The 19,307-nt window shown below is 39.5% G+C and overlaps 1 protein-coding gene across 1 annotated transcript; it reads right to left on the bottom strand.

Moving 5' to 3' along the window:
- Positions 1 to 7,061: 7,061 nt before the first annotated feature.
- Positions 7,062 to 10,067, bottom strand: LOC140931105 (uncharacterized). The gene has a single exon (XM_073380852.1). It carries the CDS (start codon positions 9,927 to 9,929, stop codon positions 7,854 to 7,856), a length of 2,076 nt encoding a protein of 691 aa, XP_073236953.1. The 5' UTR covers positions 9,930 to 10,067; the 3' UTR covers positions 7,062 to 7,853.
- Positions 10,068 to 19,307: the final 9,240 nt, after the last annotated feature.

Raw genomic sequence — 19,307 nt, 5'->3', positions numbered from 1 at the left:
TTTTCATACTTTACATTTGTACGAATTCTCTGCTACTCTCATCCACGGGCAATTCCCATTGGCTAAATTTTGATGCAAGCTGTTAACAAGCTGTCAAGTACTGTTTCCAACAAGTCATCGCGATGTTCCTTACCGTGATGAATTCATTCAGTCCGTTGGTGTGTTCAGTTTTTTTCTAATGTGCGAAAGCATCGCAGCGGAGTTTCTAATCTTGGACACCTTTGTTGCGCGAGAAAACTCTTGTGGAGAAAGATTCTCCTTCGTCGAGGAAAACGAAAAGTTCGTTTATCAGAAGGTTGGCTATCTTTGGTATCGTTTCATCTTTTTCTAGTATGGGCAAAAAGCATAAATTCAGAGCTTATCCGTCCAATCCCAAAATTACCGAACTATCTGAAGCACTCGGTTGGGCTTTCTCCCTTTTCGAGGAGCAAGAACAGGCCTTGTGGGCGTACTGCCACTTCCACTCATTTTTGATCTTCCAGAAAACACTACATTGCACACGGAAAAAATGCTCAAGACTTAAGGTTTGGAATTACTACATGGACACAGCGTTTACCACAAGATTCGAACTAAAGAACAAACAATAACACGCGCTAATCCCTCGCGAAATCAATCACTGGGTGTATCAAATTTTACAAAGAGGGTGGAGTTGTTAATAGATGTTTGAGAGCTCGACGACGCTTTTGAACCCCCTGGTCAAAATGAATGTATGTATGTCATTGTATGTGAAAGGGGCGGTGGTTTTTATCTCTCGCTCAGTATCGTGTGATGCTCGCGCGCGCGTGTGGCCTGCATAACTGGCGCTTTGTGAGCCAAGCGAGGCGAACACGGCGATCGTTATTTAGGGGTAAAGAATAGTAATAAAGATACGAAAAAATTTCTTCCGTTCTGTCCTTGTCTAAATTTATGGTGTTTTCGTAGTATTTGGGGCCGTTTTAGGGCGGTTCCAGCGAGTTTACTTCTGCCGTTATTCGTTATAGCGGGCGACAAGAGGAGCCCGCAATCCTAATCTCCAGGGCCCAGTTGTTCGAAGACCGATTAGCGCCTAACCCATGGTTAAATTTAACCCAGCTTTCTTTTTCTTTTGTTCAAAAGCATTTTCTCGGATAGTTTTCTCTGTTATTTTTAAGACCCTCCAATCATTAACCTGTTGACAGAAATAATTAGACTGAATTTACTTTTTATGCTTTCAAATCTGAATTCAAATTTCGCACTATAACCCTGGGTTATCTTAACCCAGCTTTGAACAACCCCCCCCCAGGTTGTTATTACACGTGGGTCTCATGTATGTAAGCAGCATTCATTTGGACTTCCACTAAGAATAAATGGAATGCACAGAACGCAATTTGATTATGCGCGTTTGGACCTTCTATCACTCGTAATCTGATCTCGCATGTTTTGACAATGTCACATGAAACTTACGCAAGCAAAGCGTTGGAGCAAAAGCGTTTTGGTTCGATCGTTGTCGCCCGCACTCCGTAAACTTTGGTTATTACCTTGCCTAGTCCCGATACGGCGTCTTTCTAGGCCCTCTCGGTCAATGCATTTCTGTGACGTATTCGAGACGAACGGCCGGGAGGCGCCTAGACAATCTCGGAGCGCGCATGCTTGAGCATTTTTGAAAAAATCTATGAATAACTTTGTGCGTGAATATCCTTCGCTTAAAGATCGGCACTATTGACACTATTACAAAAATAACTAACCTGGTTTCTGTTATTAAAGAACAAAAAATAAATATTACTTTGAATCGGAAAGAATACTGCTGCATAACGTGCAAGTAATTTCTCTTTTAGTTCATTTTCAAATGAACCATTAAAATGATATTTCTTTATTGATAAAAAGATTTGAAACAGTAGTTTGTTGACATTCAAGTACCAAATTTAGAGACCAAATTCAACAGCCAGTCCGATTAGTTTGATAAGCTTCCAAATCCAAAAATTAAATTACATACAATATTTCGAAGTGAAATAATAACGAAAAATTTATAGGAGCAAGCGAAAATAGAGAAACGAAAGATAGCTTTTCACATCCACCTTCCGATTCTTGATCAAATAATTTTTTTGCCACGCAGTTTTGCTTAGCCTACAAATAGTTTCTAAGATGAAATAAAGTTCAAATTAGTTTATCGAGATAAATGAAAAAGAAAGGCCAAAGGACTTTCAACAATGAAAACGTGCATAGAATAATAATGCTCGGTTTACCTCTTTATCCTCTGTACTCTCCATGGCTGCTGGACATCTTTCGTCAGCGCGGAAAAGTTATTGACAGCTCGCCCGCTTCCAAAAGCTCCGCCCCAAGTGAGACAAAATGTCTCACCTCTCCGAGTTTGTCTTTCTCGGACCACGTGACCCGAAACGCATCGGCCGCGCATAATAATGAGGCCTAGGGACTAGGCAAGTTATAACCAGTATATATCAGTCGATAACAGAGTTTAAGGTTCACGTATACTATTGTTGGTTTTTATATTACGTCACTAAAATTTCAAACTAAAAAACTATCGATCCTACCGGCTATCGCACAGGAACCTGGCGATAGCTGGGTTTCTCGTCACTGCGGTGAGAAAAAACATAGGGGGCTTGCTGTCCTGGTTGGTCTCATTGTCAAGCTCAGTCCTTGAGCTAACTCGCCATGGGTTTGGTAGGGGCCTCCATGTCAATCCCTAGGGGAGAGGGTGCTGCAAAAGCGTGGTACTGTCCGCTAGTCTTGCTCTGGCAGAGTCAGTGCACTGGTCATGTCTGCCTTAAGTTTGTCATGTCAAATTCTTTTAATGTTTGAGGCCCATTGGCCAATGAAAGCATTCTCTTCAAGCACGTGCTAGGCTGGGGTGGGGCAGAAAGTCGGGGGGGGGGGGTGATGTGGCTTTAAATTCTCAGTGCCTAGAACTTGCTTAAGTCTCAAGCATCCTCTGCCATGTAGGGCCTTAACGCAGCTAGAGTGTATGGCCAAGTCCAGAGTGTCTTTTTGATGGACTTTGAATATTTCTTTGCTAATCAGGAGGATAGTCACCTTAAGAGAACCATGGGTAAGAGCTGAGTTTCTTGCCAATATTTACCAGAGGAGGGGGGCCTGATATTTACTTTAGTTGAGTCAGTTTAAGGTGTATAGCCTCGAGGAGCCAGCTGCTGCGGTTTTCATGTATCCGGCTAGATATACAGGGTGTTTCAAAAGTTCGTTCCGATTTTATATTGTATTTTGCGCAAAGCATTTAATGCTTCCTTAGGCAAATGAACACCGATTCATGTAAGAAATTTATCTAAACAACCTTTCAAAGCAATTTCAAACTAAAATTTTAAGAAATTATAATATTTTTGAAGTTTTGCCACAGATTTGCACGTACGCGAGTTTTTTCCCGCCATATTTTACCTGCCCATTTTGTAGGTTTTTTAAATTCGTTTTTTTTTTGCCCTTTCTTTTATTTTCTTTACTACTTCACGAAAACGAAGGCCTACACTGTTTGTGCTATAGAGCTCAGGCATCGGTTTTTACAGTCTTCTGGCTATTCAATCAAAGAAATTGGTAAACTGTTGAAGAAGTCTGAACGATTTAAGTGAACAAGTGGTCAAAACTAAAGACTTTAGAAGACAAACCAAGGAGTGGATGGCCGTTGTTTTTTAAATGCGTGAGAAATGTTATCGAAAAAGCTGTAAGTATATGCGTAATAATTCTACAAGACAGAAAGGTTAAAAAATTCAACTTTACAATATAAAAGTTTCGAGCACAACAGTATGAAGATATATGACCAACAAAGGTTGGAAAGCCTTGAAAAGAAAAAGGCGGCGCACATGCGCACCAGAAGGATTTGCAAACTTTATAGCAAAGGGCGACGGGCTGGCAAACTCACCTGATGTGAACCCTCTAGAGACGTTCTCGATTATCGTTGACAAGACAACATACAAAGATCCAGCCCCCAAAACACTGGACGAGATAAGAGAGTGACTACGCTTCGCCTGGAAAAATGTTTCTTAGACACACTTTGGGAGCTCGTACATTCTATTCCTCACCATTTAGAAAATGTCAGAAAACATAAAGGAGGACATATCAGATATTCAATGTATTTTTAATGATCAGTGAAATTTAAGCGAAGAAAAAATCGGAACGAACTTTTGAAACACCCTTTATTGCCAACGAGGCAACCGAGCTAAGAAGCGAGGTTGCCTCGGCGGCAGATTTATAATCCCGCACGATGTAGGCAAAAACTCTCAAATTCTGCGTAACCCTCTAAAATTTGCATTTTGACCATATTTGGGTGCCTTTATCGAGCGTGTATCCTGCTTCAAGCTTCTTCGGGTCTATATCTCGGAGGACCTTTCTTGGGCTTCCCATTGCGACTCGATTATCAAAAGGGCCAACAGGCGACTGTATGCTCTCAGAGTGCTCAAGAATTGTGGCTTGCCAATGCAAGATCTCTTAGCTGTCTACTGCTCGCTCATTCATTCTATTCTCGAGTACGCGAGTATTGTATTTGCCAACTTACCTCAGTATTTGTCTAATGCCTTAGAGAATATTCAGAAGAGTGCGCTAGGCATTATAGTGCCTTCTATACCATATAGTCAGGCATTGCATCTGACTGGTCTGCCTTCCTTACAAGTGCGCAGGGAAAGTGCATGTATAAGGTTTATCTCAAAAATTTCTCCTGGCAACCCTTTGTATGCGCTTATTTTAAGTAGGTCCCAGCCTAGGGAATCCCCGTACAATCTTAGAAGGAATACCAACATTGTACCCAAACAAACCAACACCGACCGTTTTGCACAGTTTGTAACGTGCAAATATGCCTCCTATTTAGATTCCTAAGCGCCTTACATACTTATTTTGTATTCATTGTCTTAGATTCCCGTTATTTCTGACCCTACCTGTAATTCAGTTCTCACTGCAAAAGGTAGCAAAAAACCAATTTATTTATTTATTTATTTATATAAGTAAGACCCCATATTTGCGTATTGACGTCATAGTCTTGTATTTATGACTCGTGGTCCGAAATTGGGTGATTCAGCGGGCAGCTGTTCGTTGTCTGTTCAAGAGGACCTATCAGGTGAGCAAGCTCTAATACGATTTCTAGTTTGAAAGGGCAATTAGTGCTCTGGTTTGCTTTATAAATTGTGTTTAAAGCAGCAGCTGATCAAGGAATAGGGTTTTACGCTCAAATTTTTGTTAGACCCAGCTTATTCTTTGCAGCTCGATTTACAATGAGGTAGCGCGTTCGATTCTCGACTCAGAACCAGGGTTTTCCGTGTTGTCTTTTGCTTTGTGAATTGAATTTTAAGCGGTAGTTGATCAAGGTATAGGGTTATATTCTCAAAACTCAATAAGAACCAGCGTGTTCTTCGCAGATCGATTTACATTGAACCAGTCCTCAACGTATTTGCGGACCTTTTTTAGAATTTATTAATGTATTTAGATTTTGTCAACCAGCATGTTTTTTTTATTTACATTGAGACAGCCCAAAACTCCCATGAGGAATGCAACGAATTTGCGAACCTTTTGTTTTGAAGACTATCATTATGCCTTTCAAGAGAATCTTTGACCTGTGACGCTCGCTCATTAGATCTTTGTAATTTATTAAAGTTTATATTTTTATACCTCTGATACATTCCGCCCCATTCTTGCGCTTTTCACATATTTTACTTTACACCAACTTTTTCTTATGTATATTACCACGCGAAATATTTTTCTTATCCCCGATGACGCTGTTGCTCGGAATTTAATTATTATTTCTAATTTCAGCAGTCAAAGGCCTCATATGAACTATATTTTTCTTTCTAACGTTTATAGTTTTGATACAATGGAATTTTCCATGAAACACAAGTGCTAACTTGCTCATATTTACCAACAAAGCTTCAAGCTATATCTTGTTATTGTCTAATAAAAGTGACAGCCTAGAGTGTGCCAAAGTTGTTGTTTTGAAGTTTGGTGCCATCCTTTTCTATAGCGGAATCCATTGTAAACCTCTAAAATTATGAAAAAAATATATATATCGCGAAGATCTGAATAGGCACGTTTCACAAAAAATAAACGAATTCGCCTCGTTGGCACTTGCCGGAAGGTACCCCTAGTATTATATATATAACGAACAACGTCAGAACTAAAACTCGCTGGAATCACGGCCTGAAACGGCCAAAAATGCCAAGAAAACGCCATAAATTTAGACAAGGAGATAAGGTAAGAAATTCTGATGTATTTTTATTACTATTTTTGACCCCTAAATAACGATCGGTTAAATCCCTATACAAAACCTTGTAATATTTCTGTTGCGCAACAACGATTCTCACTAATGAGCTTGGGGTACCTGTGCTTTAAGTTGTCGTACGTCGGTTCTACAAAGGTAACGAAGGCGAGCCTATGGCTGGACCATGAGGCACCCAATGATGGTTTCCTCCTGAATACATTGAAAACACGTTTTAGGCTGTCCAGAGTACTTTTGGATCTCTAGAAATGATTCTAGGCGGCGCTATAAAATTTGTACCTGTTCGGTCATTCTAGGGGACTTCAGACGTTTTGAAATTACAAGGGCTTCAGTATTGTTTTCCAGAAAATTTTAGATGCAATTTTACGTACTACGAAAGTGAGAACGTTTCTGATTCCTTTCTCCATTACATTTTTGAATCCGTAAATTTTAGGTTTCCTTTCTGTACGAAAATTAGCCTAACCTGGGAAGTGAAGTGTAAGAAATTAAACTTCAGAAAAGCGTAGGAAAATAATAAGATAAGCTTCAAAAATTGCCCATGAATCGGGAACGGTCACCTAGAAACTTTTAGCCGTCCTCAATTTATAGAAAATTCTAGGCAATATTTGCTTCTCCGAACAGATATTTTACTGAAAACCGTCGTTGGTTGCTCCTGGAAACTTAAAATAAATGTGGTTAGAGGGCTGCGGTTTGAAAGAATAATAAAATTTGAAAACGCATAGCAGTTTTCCAAAACGATGGAGACATTGATGAACGTAACTCGCGATCGAGGATGTAGGTGTAGGTTCAGAATCCCTGTCCCATCTGAATCTCTTGAGACGTTAACCACCCCCCCCCCCCCACCCCCCTCACCCGTGAGATTTTCCTGCATGCCTTTCGTCGGGGGAGTGCGCATTTTTTCGGGAATAACCCAAGATGATAAGGTCTACGACTTCAAAAATGGTGACAAGCACAAAACTGCATGCAACATAAGAAATGTTTTTGCAACACTTTTAGCAATGATAGACTAGCAAAGAGTCAGCATAGCAAATTACATATTTGAGTAAAATAAGGAACATCCTTATTTCTGGTGCATAGAACAAAGCCCTAAGGGACTCTTAGTGCAATGTCAAACTATCTTTTTGTTTAAAGAGTCATATAATAGAAGGCAACAGACCCTTCCACAGTCTTATCAACTTTATACTGGGGCGGTTAGCAAAAGCCCATCAACATGGCAGGGTGGAAGGCCTAAAAATTGGTAAAGTTGCCAAGTTCAAAAGTCATTTGTTGAAAATTAACGCAGCTATAGCTTTGCAACGTCACTGAATTTTACAGACGTTTGTCTGGTGGGGTCACTTCCATACAAACGTCGGCAAAATTTTGTGACTTTGTCAAACAACATTTTCACTCGTTTTGGATGCATCACCTTTAAACTTGCTAAGATTCCTGATTATAAGGTCCCCCTTTCCAGAAGTGTTGAAGGATATTCGCTTACTGGTCTTTCACAAATCTTGAAAAAACTGTAAGGAAGGAAAATCTAACAGTTTATCAGACGTCATTTATGGCTTTTTCCAGTATACTTCATTACATTGTAAACCGCCAATAAATGCTTAAATATCACACATCATGCCAAATTGTCCACTGACAAACCAAAAGATGGATTCTGAATTCCAAACGACATTGACAAACAGGCTTAAGTGTCCTCGGTAACATATCTCATATGATTTTGATAATGTTCAAGAAGTAGTGCCTCACTGCTCATCTCCTCCTGACAAATCCAACAGCTGTGTTTTTCAACTTGGCTTGACTCAGAGCACCCTGCAGCAGATACAGATAGTTGATTTTCACTGTCATAATTTGTTGAACCACTTGCTATCCGGCGTGTCCGTAGATTGATAGTGCTGTCAGGCAGCTTGTTTTTCTTATGGATCTTGCCATGTTCCACTAAGTCCCCAGCACAGCTGAAGATACAAGTGCACAGCTTGCACTGATAACGTGTTCCCCCAGTTTGGACTCCCTTACATGTATGCTTTTTCAAAGAGGAAGCATACCTAAAAATCTTACCACACTGTTTACAGTCAAATGGTCTTCCATAGTGGATTATTTCATGTGCCCTTAAGTGTTCTGGTCGCCTAAAGGACTTATTACACTGTTTACATTGATGAGGCTTCTCTCCAGCATGAACTCTTTTGTGTCTCTTTAGGTGACTTGAATCGCTAAAACACTTGTCACACTGATCACATTCATAAGGCTTTTCCCCAGTGTGGACTTTTTCATGCCTCCTTAGGTTTCCTGCTAAACTAAAACACTTGCCACACTGTTTACATTCAAAGGGCTTTTCACAAGTGTGAACTTTTTCATGGGCTCTTAAAGATGATACTACACTAAAAAACTTGTTGCACTGTTTGCACTGATAGCGTTTCTCTCCACTATGAACTCTTTTTCGATGTGTTCTCAGGTTGCCTGCTAGACTAAAACACTTGCCACACGTTTTACAACAATAGGGCTTTTCCCCAGAGTGTACCATGTCGTGCTGCCTAAGGTGATTTGATGTTCTGAAACGCTTGCCACACTGTTTGCATTCATAAGGTTTTTCTCCAGAGTGGACTCTGTCATGATATCTTAGGCTTCCTGCATTGCTAAAACACTTGCCACATTGTTTGCACTGAAAAGGCTTCTCACCATTATGCACTCTTTCATGTCTTCTAAGGTTTCCTAGTAGACTAAAATACTTGCCACACGTTTTACAACAGTAGGGCTTTTCTCCAGTGTGAACCTTCTCATGATTTCTAAGGAAACTTGATTCTCTGAAACACTTGCCACACTCTTTACATTTATAAGGCTTTTCTCCAGTGTGTACCCTTTCATGGACAACTACATACCATGATTCACTGAAACACTTGCCACACTGTTTGCACTGAAAAGGCTTCTCTTTGTTATGCCCTCTTTTATGTCTTCTGAGGTCTGCTGCTCGGCCAAAACACTTTCCACACTTTTTGCATTCATAAGGCTTCTCTCCAGTGTGAACCCTGTCATGCTCCCTAAGGCCACTTAACTGGCTGAAACACATTCCACACTGTTTACATTCATAAGGCTTTTCTCCAGTGTGGATCCTTTTATGATTCCTAAGGCTTCCTGAATGTCTAAAACACTTGCCACACTTTTTGCATTCATAAGGCTTCTCTCCAGTGTGGATCAGCTCATGACTCCTTAGGTTAGCAGCTTCTCTAAAGCAATGGCCACACTGTTTGCATTGATAAGGCCTCTCTCCACTATGGAATTTTTCATGTCTTCTTAGGTTTCCTACTATGCTAAAACACTTGCCACACTGTTTGCATTCATAAGGTTTTTCGCCAGTGTGGACTCTTTCATGACATCTTAGGCTCCCTGCTTCGCTAAAACACTTGCCACATTGTTTGCACTGATAAGGCTTCTCTTTGTTATGTGTTCTTTTATGTTTGTTGAGGTCTCCCGCTCGGCCAAAACACTTTCCACACTTTTTACATTTATAAGGCTTTTCCCCAGTATGAACCCTTTCATGACTCTTTAAGTTTTCTGTTCGGCTAAAAGACTTGCCACACTGTTTACATTCATAAGGCTTCTCTCCAATGTGGATCCGCTCATGATTCCTTAGGTTAGCAGCTTCTCTAAAGCAATGCCCACACTGTTTGCATTGATAAGGCGTCTCACCATTATGCAGTCTTTCATGTCTCTTTAGGTTGCCTGCTATGCTAAAACACTTGCCACACTTTTTACACTGATATTTCATCTCTTCAGCAGATGGCCGTTTTATCCAAAAGTTCTTTCAAATAGTGATATTTTGCTTTGGTAAGGATACGTCCTTATTGAAAACTCGTAATGACACACTTGACACACTATTGTGTATGGCGTAGGACTCAAGGCTATCTTTCCTATAAGTCAAAATCACAAAAGAAGTCTTTAAGAAATTATGCAAGAACAAAATTTCAGGGGTTAACCTAAATAATCAGTGTCATAGACCCATAGCTACAGCCCCTGCCACAATACTTTTGAGGGGTTCATTTGCAAAGCATCCACAATAATCTCTTAGTTAGTCTGTTTGCCCCTTCTGCTGAATGGGAACTTCACATATCATCCTATTATTTCATTCACATGTAAAATGCAAACAAACTTTGGCAGTCTTGTTTTTTACATCTTAAAATGAAGATGTCTCACGTTTTTTAGGACTCTTGAGAAGAAAAACAGTAAAAATTTGCATGTACTGTGACTTGCAAGGACTATAAGCATGTTTAGGTACACATGCACTGCATTACTGAAAAAAACGAAAAACAACACTTCGACAAGAAGACTGGATCCGCAACCCACATGATAATAATAATAACAACAATAATAATAATAATAATAATAATAAAGCTTGTATTTACATTTCTCCTTTAATTGAACTAGATTGCAGATACAGGACGGCGCAAGTTGATATATTGCTTTAAATGTTAAAACTAAGATTTAAAATTCGATACGGTAGGCAATGGGTACCCAATGCAAAGAAAATAAGACAGGTGTAATATGATTAAACCTCGGAGTTGAGCATACGAGCCAGGCAGCACTATTTTGAATGCATTGTAACTTACTCATGTGTACCGTGGCAATTTTATTAAGAAGACTATTACAGTAATCTAAGCGGCATATGAAAATGGAGTGAACAAGCGTTTGTGTGGCATCATTGTTGAGGTACTTTCTGATCAGCCTTATATTGTAAATATGAAAAGACGCAGCTTTACATATCTTATTAATGTGTGGTGTCATACTCAGGTTCTGGTTAAACCATGATCCCAAGTTCCGAACTGAAGTTACTGGAGCTTTACTGCGCTTTTCACAAACACGTGAACTCTAAAATTCAAAAGCTGCTTTCACAATTGCGTTTTTTGCTGCCGTCAATCATAATTACTATCACAAGCAGTGAACCTTGAAACACAGAAACACACAAAACGGATCGAAATCCACCAATCATAGATCACTAACCTTGACCTTTAGAACACGTTTAAGCAAAGTTCTGTTTCCTAAGAGGTCCGTTAAGATGATTGACGGCAGGGAAAAACGGTTGGTTTTTGAACTTCAGACTTCCCGTGGTTATGAAAAGTGCAGTAATGCTCTCACCCACACTAAGACCATCAATTTTCACTTTAGCCAGTTACTTTCTGGTGCCTATAATCATGAACTCTGTCTTATTATTATTCAGGTGTAGTTTATCCTTGATCATCCAAAATCGTATAGCCTGTATGCATTGCTCCATTGCCTCAACTGCATCATTTTGCGAACAAGCCGAGTCAGCATTGAATGATAGATACAGCTGAGTATTGTCTGTGTATACGTGGGATTGTGGAAGGCGTATGCGTGGGATTGTGGAAAGCTAAGTAAAAAGGGGAACTTTGACATGGTAGCTCTCTGAATAGAGACCTTAAGATCAAGGTTTTTTGGCATTTCCCATGAACCACAAATGCCAAGAAGTGACGTGACTAGTGCCTTGCTGTTAGGTTTGCTGTTTGAGGTTCATGTTTGTATGGCTAGACCATGCTCTAGGGGTAAGTGATTTACTGCAGGGTTTTTTTGCACTCTAAAACATCACAATCCCACATTTGAGATAAAATCCTCCTTTTTAGAACTCTTGTGCTTTGAACTATTTTTCATAGAAATGTAACTTTGAAGACGATTTCTCAGCTAAAATAGAAGTGAATGAATGCATAAAAAGAAACATGGCAGCCACGAGCTACCACCACGAATCTTAATCCCTAAATGTGGGCAGACAGATAACGTGAAACCACTAACAGCGGATTGCCGTTTGCGGTAAGATGGCCGAACCTCAATCTTAAGGTCTCAAATAGTTAGCAGGTCAGGTCTGCAGCAGGTTCATAAAAAGCGAGGATTGGGGGGCCCTTAGATAGCAAAAAATCCTCTGTTCAGTCCACCAAAAAATGCTCAGCTCGTCTCTAATTTTTTAAAAAAAAAAAGCCTCATTGTGGAAGGGTCGTGATGACTATCTTTTTCGCGATGAATTCCCAAAATATATTTTTCATCTGCCTAATCTATTGTTTGAAAGTGGAAGCGCCTTCTGAATACAAAAAAAAAAGCTCAAAATGGATAACCTAGGGCTCCAAAGGCTACATTACTTATTCTACTTCATGTCGTAAGGGCTACAGAATGTGATAAAAAGGGGGGCATGCCAGGCACTGAACTTCTAAATACATTTATCGACAGAGCATTTAACATCTTTTATAAATTTGGTGTAAAAGTAAAGGTTTGATCAAAAGTTACAGCGCATGAAATGAGAGGAACAAACTTTTGGTAGTCTGTAAGCTTCCCCCCCCCCCCCCCCCGCAAAAAAAAAACAAAAACCAGTACATTAAAAAAGTATATTATCAGCGCTGCTATGTAGCTTGTGTTGAAATACTTTTTTTAGAAGGGTTATAAGCCCCGTGGATGTAAGCCCTCCTTTTATAAGCCCTATTTAAACCCCCTATGAAGTTGTATAAGCCAAGGGCTTATAAGCAGAAGTTTATGGTATGTTGTGTTAATTACGTAATAAGCAGTGTACTGCCAACAGATTTGCTCTTATGCAAGGCTGTGCTCTAAGGAAAATTTCAGGGAACCCTTCGGGCTCCCAAGCATTTTAACTAAGGTGCCCAGACCTCAAAGTGGGTCGCCCGAATAAAAATTTCGGGGAGCCGTTAGGGCTTCCAACCATTCCAGCTGGAGTGCCCAGGCCTCCAAGTTGGTCGCCCGAGTACATCTGATGAAGAAGTATTTTGCACGCACATGAATCTTACTGGCCTGCCTATCACCAAACTTGGTAATTTTAGATTTTGGGTGTGACAAAAACCCGCATGTTGTCTTATTAAACCCATCAAAGTTTTTGTGCCATTAAGATTTAAAACCAAAAACGTCAGCAATGCCGCCGAATTGTTCAGGTTTTAAAGAGAAAAAAGCAAAAATTTCAGCATGTTTACGTAAACTTCATTAAGATGTTTGGGTCAAACATAGGAAAACTGTGCTTTTTTACCAGTAATATTAAACTTGAAAATAATTTTTCGAAAGGTGAATCAATGCGGCACGAAATATTAAGTGACGGAAATTATGCGGCAGATCGAACTCCAGTTCCTGTGAAAACTCTGTGAAACAGTGAAACTGCCGTGGCCCCAAACCTATTGTTTTAATAAAAAATAAGTCATCTTTAATTTTCTTTTTTATATTATCAGTGAATCAGTCTGGCAGATCACACGTATGTTTCCATCTTTTTCATATTTATTGCAAAATTGTTTCTCTTACGACATAGTGGATACTGACATGGTAAGGAGAAAAATGAGCACAGTGACAACTTCCTTAGTTGTAAGGTCTTAAATTGTTGTTAAGGTCTAAGTCCTTTTCATTTACGTGCACCATGCAAAACAACAATGCAAATTAAAATGGCAGAGTGTGGATAGCTTTTAGATGGATTTTCAAATTTAAAGTAAATAAAAGTAAGAAGCCATTAACATGGATTGGTTAGTTCGAATTTGAACGTTTTAAAGTCGATAAATGCAGAATTAACATACATGTAGTCAACCAGGCCATGAAATTAACTCTTTTTTGTGGGAGCCGCTTAACAACTTTGTAATTTAAAGTGGTGGCCAATTCCACAAAGTTGGCACCCAGTATTAAAAAAGACAAACAAAACAATCATCTTAAATCTAGCTAAATAGGAAGAATTGCAAAAATTCCCTACCACGGTTTATGCTGAAGTGATGTGTCAGCAATTTAGATTGTAGACGCTGTTGTCTTACGCTTGTGCATTGAAGTACTGTTATGAATTGAACCCAAAGTAATAAACAGAGAAGTCATTTTTTGAAACTTTTGAAAACTTCAAAAACTAAATATGGACTGAAAAGAAGTCTGTGTTCAGTTTTTCAGAAAACCTCAATTTTTCCATACATTTTCTGTAATTTTGACACTGTTGAATTAAAGAAAATGTATGAAAAAATCAAGGTTTTCTAAAAACTGATCACAGACTTCTTTATGCTCCAGATTTACTGAATTGTTTCTTTGAACTAGTAAGTTACTCTTTTCAAAGAGAAAGCATCAAATATATGAACTCAGGAAGAATTAGCTGGCTTTGAATTCTAATACAAATCTTCTAATTTCCCGCCATCTTGCCCTGATTACCCATGATGCAACTATGAGCGTGAACTCCTCTATTCAGACGTTCACAAAGACAAATACAATAATTTTTGGCTTGATTGAAAACAGTAAACATTTCTGCTTTGGGAGGTGCATTTGCCAATCAAATCCAGCACTATGATGGGGGCATTTGACCACTATAATGACCTACATTGTGATGTAACGGGAATTTCAACAGGCCTAGCTGTATTCAGCTGTATTAAAAAGTTTAAATGCTCGAGTGGTTGACCGAGGGAGCGTAAAATTGATGAAGTTATTGTCCATAAAAATCCGCTTAAGAAGTGAACTATTTAAGCTTCCCTTACCTTGACAAAGGAAAACCTAAACACATTATTCCATAATAACCTCGTCTTTCACTGTCTTGACGTCCAACCGCCGATTCCAGAGACAAACTTTCCACCATTTGCGAATTTAGGGTATGTCACGTGCTATCGTGTTAACCAATAACGGCAGACGTAATCTCGTACCCAGACCCAGACGAGAGTTTTGCGCTGCGCTCACTCGGCGCCCACTTGTAACCATTACTAGTAACCATAGGTTACTCACAACCACATGCGTTATAATGTATCACGAGTGGCGAATGGTCTCAGCTGATTGTTCTCTACAAAAGGTATGAAACTGAAATTTCTTCCTAACTTTATTAATTCCCAGTGCTCTCTTATCACCCTTGCGCTCGTATACATCGAGCCAAAAGTTCATTTATCATTTCCAGTGGTTCATTGGTCTACGCGTGCCCAAACCGACTTAACTCACAAGCTCTCGTTTTACAGTATTTCTGCATAAACTCACCGAAAAAAGTGCTTAGAATCTCAAAAAAGGGTCCTGGGAAGCCCTTGAAAAGTCCGCGAATTTTTTGGCCTGGAAATTTAACGAAACTTCGTTCTCTTGTTGTTTTATTGGGTTATAAATATGGCGTACGATCCCACAGGCCACCCAGACGTAGTATTAGGACAAGTCGTCGAAACTCCCATGGACTAAAATAGTCCAAAAGTCAAAATATAACAAAACAAAGCTAAGATACCTTTAACTGAGTGTATCCTTGTCTTTCCTGGCCGGTTAAAGTGGCATTTTGTTGAGTTTTGCAATTGTAGGTACTATCCACTAAAGAGGAATTAGAGGCTGGCTACAAAACAAACGGACCATCTCAATGCGCCTTCACACTAAGCGCTGTAAATTCGAGAATAATCAACGAATCCGCTCCCAATTGCCATCGGCTAATCTGCAGGTAACGTGTGCTCCGGTTTCTTGCTCGCTTGCTTGACAAAACCCATCGCAACTGCACAATAATTGCTCACTCATGAACAAACACTGTTGACCTTTACACTTCGATATGACCGCAAACTACCAGGCTTAATACGCGATGTGAATATTCAAGCTTAGCGAGGAAATGTGGTACATGGAGGAAATGTGGTACATGTTCTTGTTCACTTTTTCCCCTGCCGCTCATTTCTTTTAGTTCTGCTATAAAATTCATATCTGTTCGGTTGTTATATTTTGACTTTTGGACTATTTTAGTTTATTACTTTTGATACCTGAACCAGCACTCTACATTTGACTGAGATGCTAATTTTGCATTCGATACTCACTCGCCGCATTTCGCCAGTCACTGCGTCAAATTTCAAACTCAGCATCGTATATTTTCAACTCAACTTTTGAATTTTTGTTTACACTTCAATGATCATTGGTTGAGACAAAAGAAGCCTTTGTGGGGGTGGGAGATGGCGACCTATCGACCTCCTCCCCTGGCTCTTTCGTCCATCATGCTTTCTGAAAAAGAGACTCAGTAGGCAACACAAGACTTCTACCTCAAGCCAAAATGTTTGAAAATGTTGTTTGCTTTGTTGAAACACAAAGCTCTTTATTGCAGTTAAAGAAGGGTTTAAGGTTCCAAAGTGCCCTGTGGATCTGAATAACTCAAAGATTTTTGTTTGTCCATGAATGGGATGATTTCCTGCAATGTTTGATCACACTGCAGCTCAAAATGAAGCTACATCAACAATGGAGAATTGCATTGACTTAGCTAGTCAAGATTGTTCTTTAAGCAATGATAAACTCCAGCTTGTTTTTCTAAGACTATGTAGACTGTTATGCCGCCAAAATGATAGAGCTTTTGTGACAAATTTCAAAGGAGAAATATTTTTCAGGGAGAATTGACCGATATATGGGAACATTTGCATTGTACTTTACTTCATAGCCTGGTCAGTATAATGACCTCACTGTGGACTGAGTTATAAAACATGGACACTCTGAAGGTGAAAAACAAGGGCTATGGACAATGTGAATGCTCTTAAAACACCTGGCTTATTATTTCTTGGTAAGCTAAAAATAAGGATCAAAATGTCACTAAATAGCACAATACATGTTATTACGGAGGTTTCTGCAATTAGGTCCCCTGTATTGACCTCGCATGGGTCTTTGTTGTTTATATCCCCAAGGCTTTCAAATGGAGAAGACCGGAGAACTGGCAATGTGAGATAAGCGGCCAAAATCAAATTTTACTTTGCTATTAAAGTCAAAAATGAAAACCCTCTCCCCAAAACATGATCTTCCCGCTGCTCAAGTAGTCTGCTACACAGACGTTTTTAGTGTCGTCGGGGAGTCCCCGACAACACTGAAAACGGCCGTGTAGCAGACTGCTGGTCAAGTTTGTTCAGCTGATTGTATTGCATACAGTTTAGTACCTGAACAAATTAATTCTTACAGCAATTGAAATACAACTAAAATTTTAAAGGGAACAGGTCTCTCCAATTAAAGAGCACCAGAATTTTGTGATATTTGTTGTTCTCTCGGAAAACCGGATAACAGCATGGTGTGCAACAGAGGAATTATTATTTCCAAGGGGTGCCTAACCAAGTTGGAAAATTTCAGAAATTCCTGGGGGTGTGGCGTTCCGACAAGAAACCCCTGGACGGCAAATTCCAAGGGGTGGAGTGGTGCAGGGGTCTAAAGCAAAAGTGCCCTCTGTCGGGGGGAGGGGGTATGGATATTTTCTTAAATTACGCAATGCATATTGTCTATAGTTAATGTGGCTTAATTTTAAGCTGAAATTCATTCTTCTATATATAAAATTTGGATCTATAAATCAATATCCATGAGAATTTAACATTTGGCAAAGAAAACTAACGATCTGGGTGTGACAAAACATTGCAGGAAATCATCGAAAATCATTGAGTTAAAAAGCTTTACGTTTTAACAGAGCAAGCAGTATTTTGGCTTGAGGTGGAAGTCGTGTGTTGTCTGGCGAAAGAGCTGCGGGAGGACGTCAATAGGTCACCATCTCCCACCCCAACCAAGTCTTCTTTTGTCTCGATCAATGATCACTGAAGTGTAAACAAAAAATCAAAAGTTGAGTTGGAAATATACAACGTTGAGTTTGAAATTTTATGCAGTGACTGGTGAAATGTGGCGAGTGAGTATCGAATGCAAAGTTGACATCTCAGTCAAATGTAGAGTGCTGGTTCAGGCATCAAAACTAATAAAAAGTAGCAGTGTCTAAAAATTTGTTTGTCGAGGTGAAATGTACAGCGAACAAGGTCAAATAAAAAAGTTGAATTCAAAAGCTAAAAGACAAGTGTAAAAACGTTTTCCAATAATGTGAATTCTAAAGGAAGAGTGTAAAATATTGAATTCAGCTGTAAGATTCAAGTTTTGGAAGTTGAAAATTTAAATGAGCAATTTAAAATACAAACCATGAATTTTGGTGGGAATTGTATGCCATATAATATACAGATTTAGCTAGGGCTAAAAGCAAAGCTCTCGATATTATTTATAGTTTGTTGAAACAAAATATAAAATCGTGTAATGCTAAGCGGGGAAGGCATGCAACGCCAGAAAACCGGTGAAAAACAACAGTAGGTATAATTAGCAAAAACAACTTTGGACTTGCAGCTCATTTTTTTTGTACATTTCTTTGCCATTGTTTTGCACGACTACAACGTGAAACTTCCAGAAACTTCTTAGTTACACGTTTTATGGAGAAAATGTCGTACGTGTTCCCATTCACTTTTTTTCGCTGCTGCTCATTTTCACCTTGCATTGGTGGCTGCTAGCATTTCTCAAAATTTTCATGTTGTTCTTCCAACAAAAAAATGTCTTCTTCAATTTTTCATCTCTCGCTCTAAACCCCTGTCGCCCTTTTCTCGTTGCGGCTTCGCTGGCCTGCCGCCCACTTTCTCTTTTTCTCTGTCTTTCTCTTGCTCTATATTCCAAATTTGTGGACAAGACAATTTATCTAAGTTCAATACTTTAGACAACACGGATACAGAGACAATTTCCGCTGTCTGTTTTCGTCTTTATTGACTCTTTTGTTGTCTCTGCTTTACAAGACGCCGGTGGCTATGTGATTTCCCGCAAAAATAACCTCGAGTTGCATTTGGGTTGCCATACCTGTTGACTGAGATATTTTACATTGGTATGCCTGTGGTGCGGATGGACAGTCTCGCGGGTGGGCGGGGGGTGTACGGTCACATGATTACCAAATTTTCTAAGATGGGTAGATTACTTCATTTTCTTACCCATGGTGCTCCGCTGGCGCGCTTTGCGCGCGAGAGCTCCGCTATAAAGTGTTATGTGGATACAAAATTGCATGACCTTTTATAAAATCACTGAGATAGTACGCGCGCTCTGATTGGCTGAGAGGAGTGTTTGCATGAGAGTATGTAAACAGGGTTGTGACGTGAGGTGTTTTGCTTTTTGCACGCTAATCACGTAAGCACGAATTTGAAAAAGTTTTAGTGATCAAAACTAGACAAGTTTACTTTATTTACCCATTCATTTAATTTGTCGGTTCAAACTTGGAAAATCTTTACAAACAAGCTGTGTCAACTTTTTTCGCTTAAGCTGACATTTTAAGCGAGAAAAATCCATATTTTGGAAAGAATCTTTTTGCAAAACACTGATTACGCTTGCAACACTTCGTGTTCAAGACTGTGTGACTGGTAAGAATTTCTCTTTTAATCAG

The sequence above is a fragment of the Porites lutea genome, chromosome 3, assembly GCF_958299795.1.
Source record: "Porites lutea chromosome 3, jaPorLute2.1, whole genome shotgun sequence".
Taxonomy (NCBI): domain Eukaryota; kingdom Metazoa; phylum Cnidaria; class Anthozoa; order Scleractinia; family Poritidae; genus Porites; species Porites lutea.
This window is presented reverse-complemented; position numbering and strand designations above follow the sequence as displayed.

Bases quoted from the DNA above. Each gene is read 5' to 3' on its own strand.
- LOC140931105 (XM_073380852.1), bottom strand. From the start codon at position 9,929: ATGAAATATCAGTGTAAAAAGTGTGGCAAGTGTTTTAGCATAGCAGGC.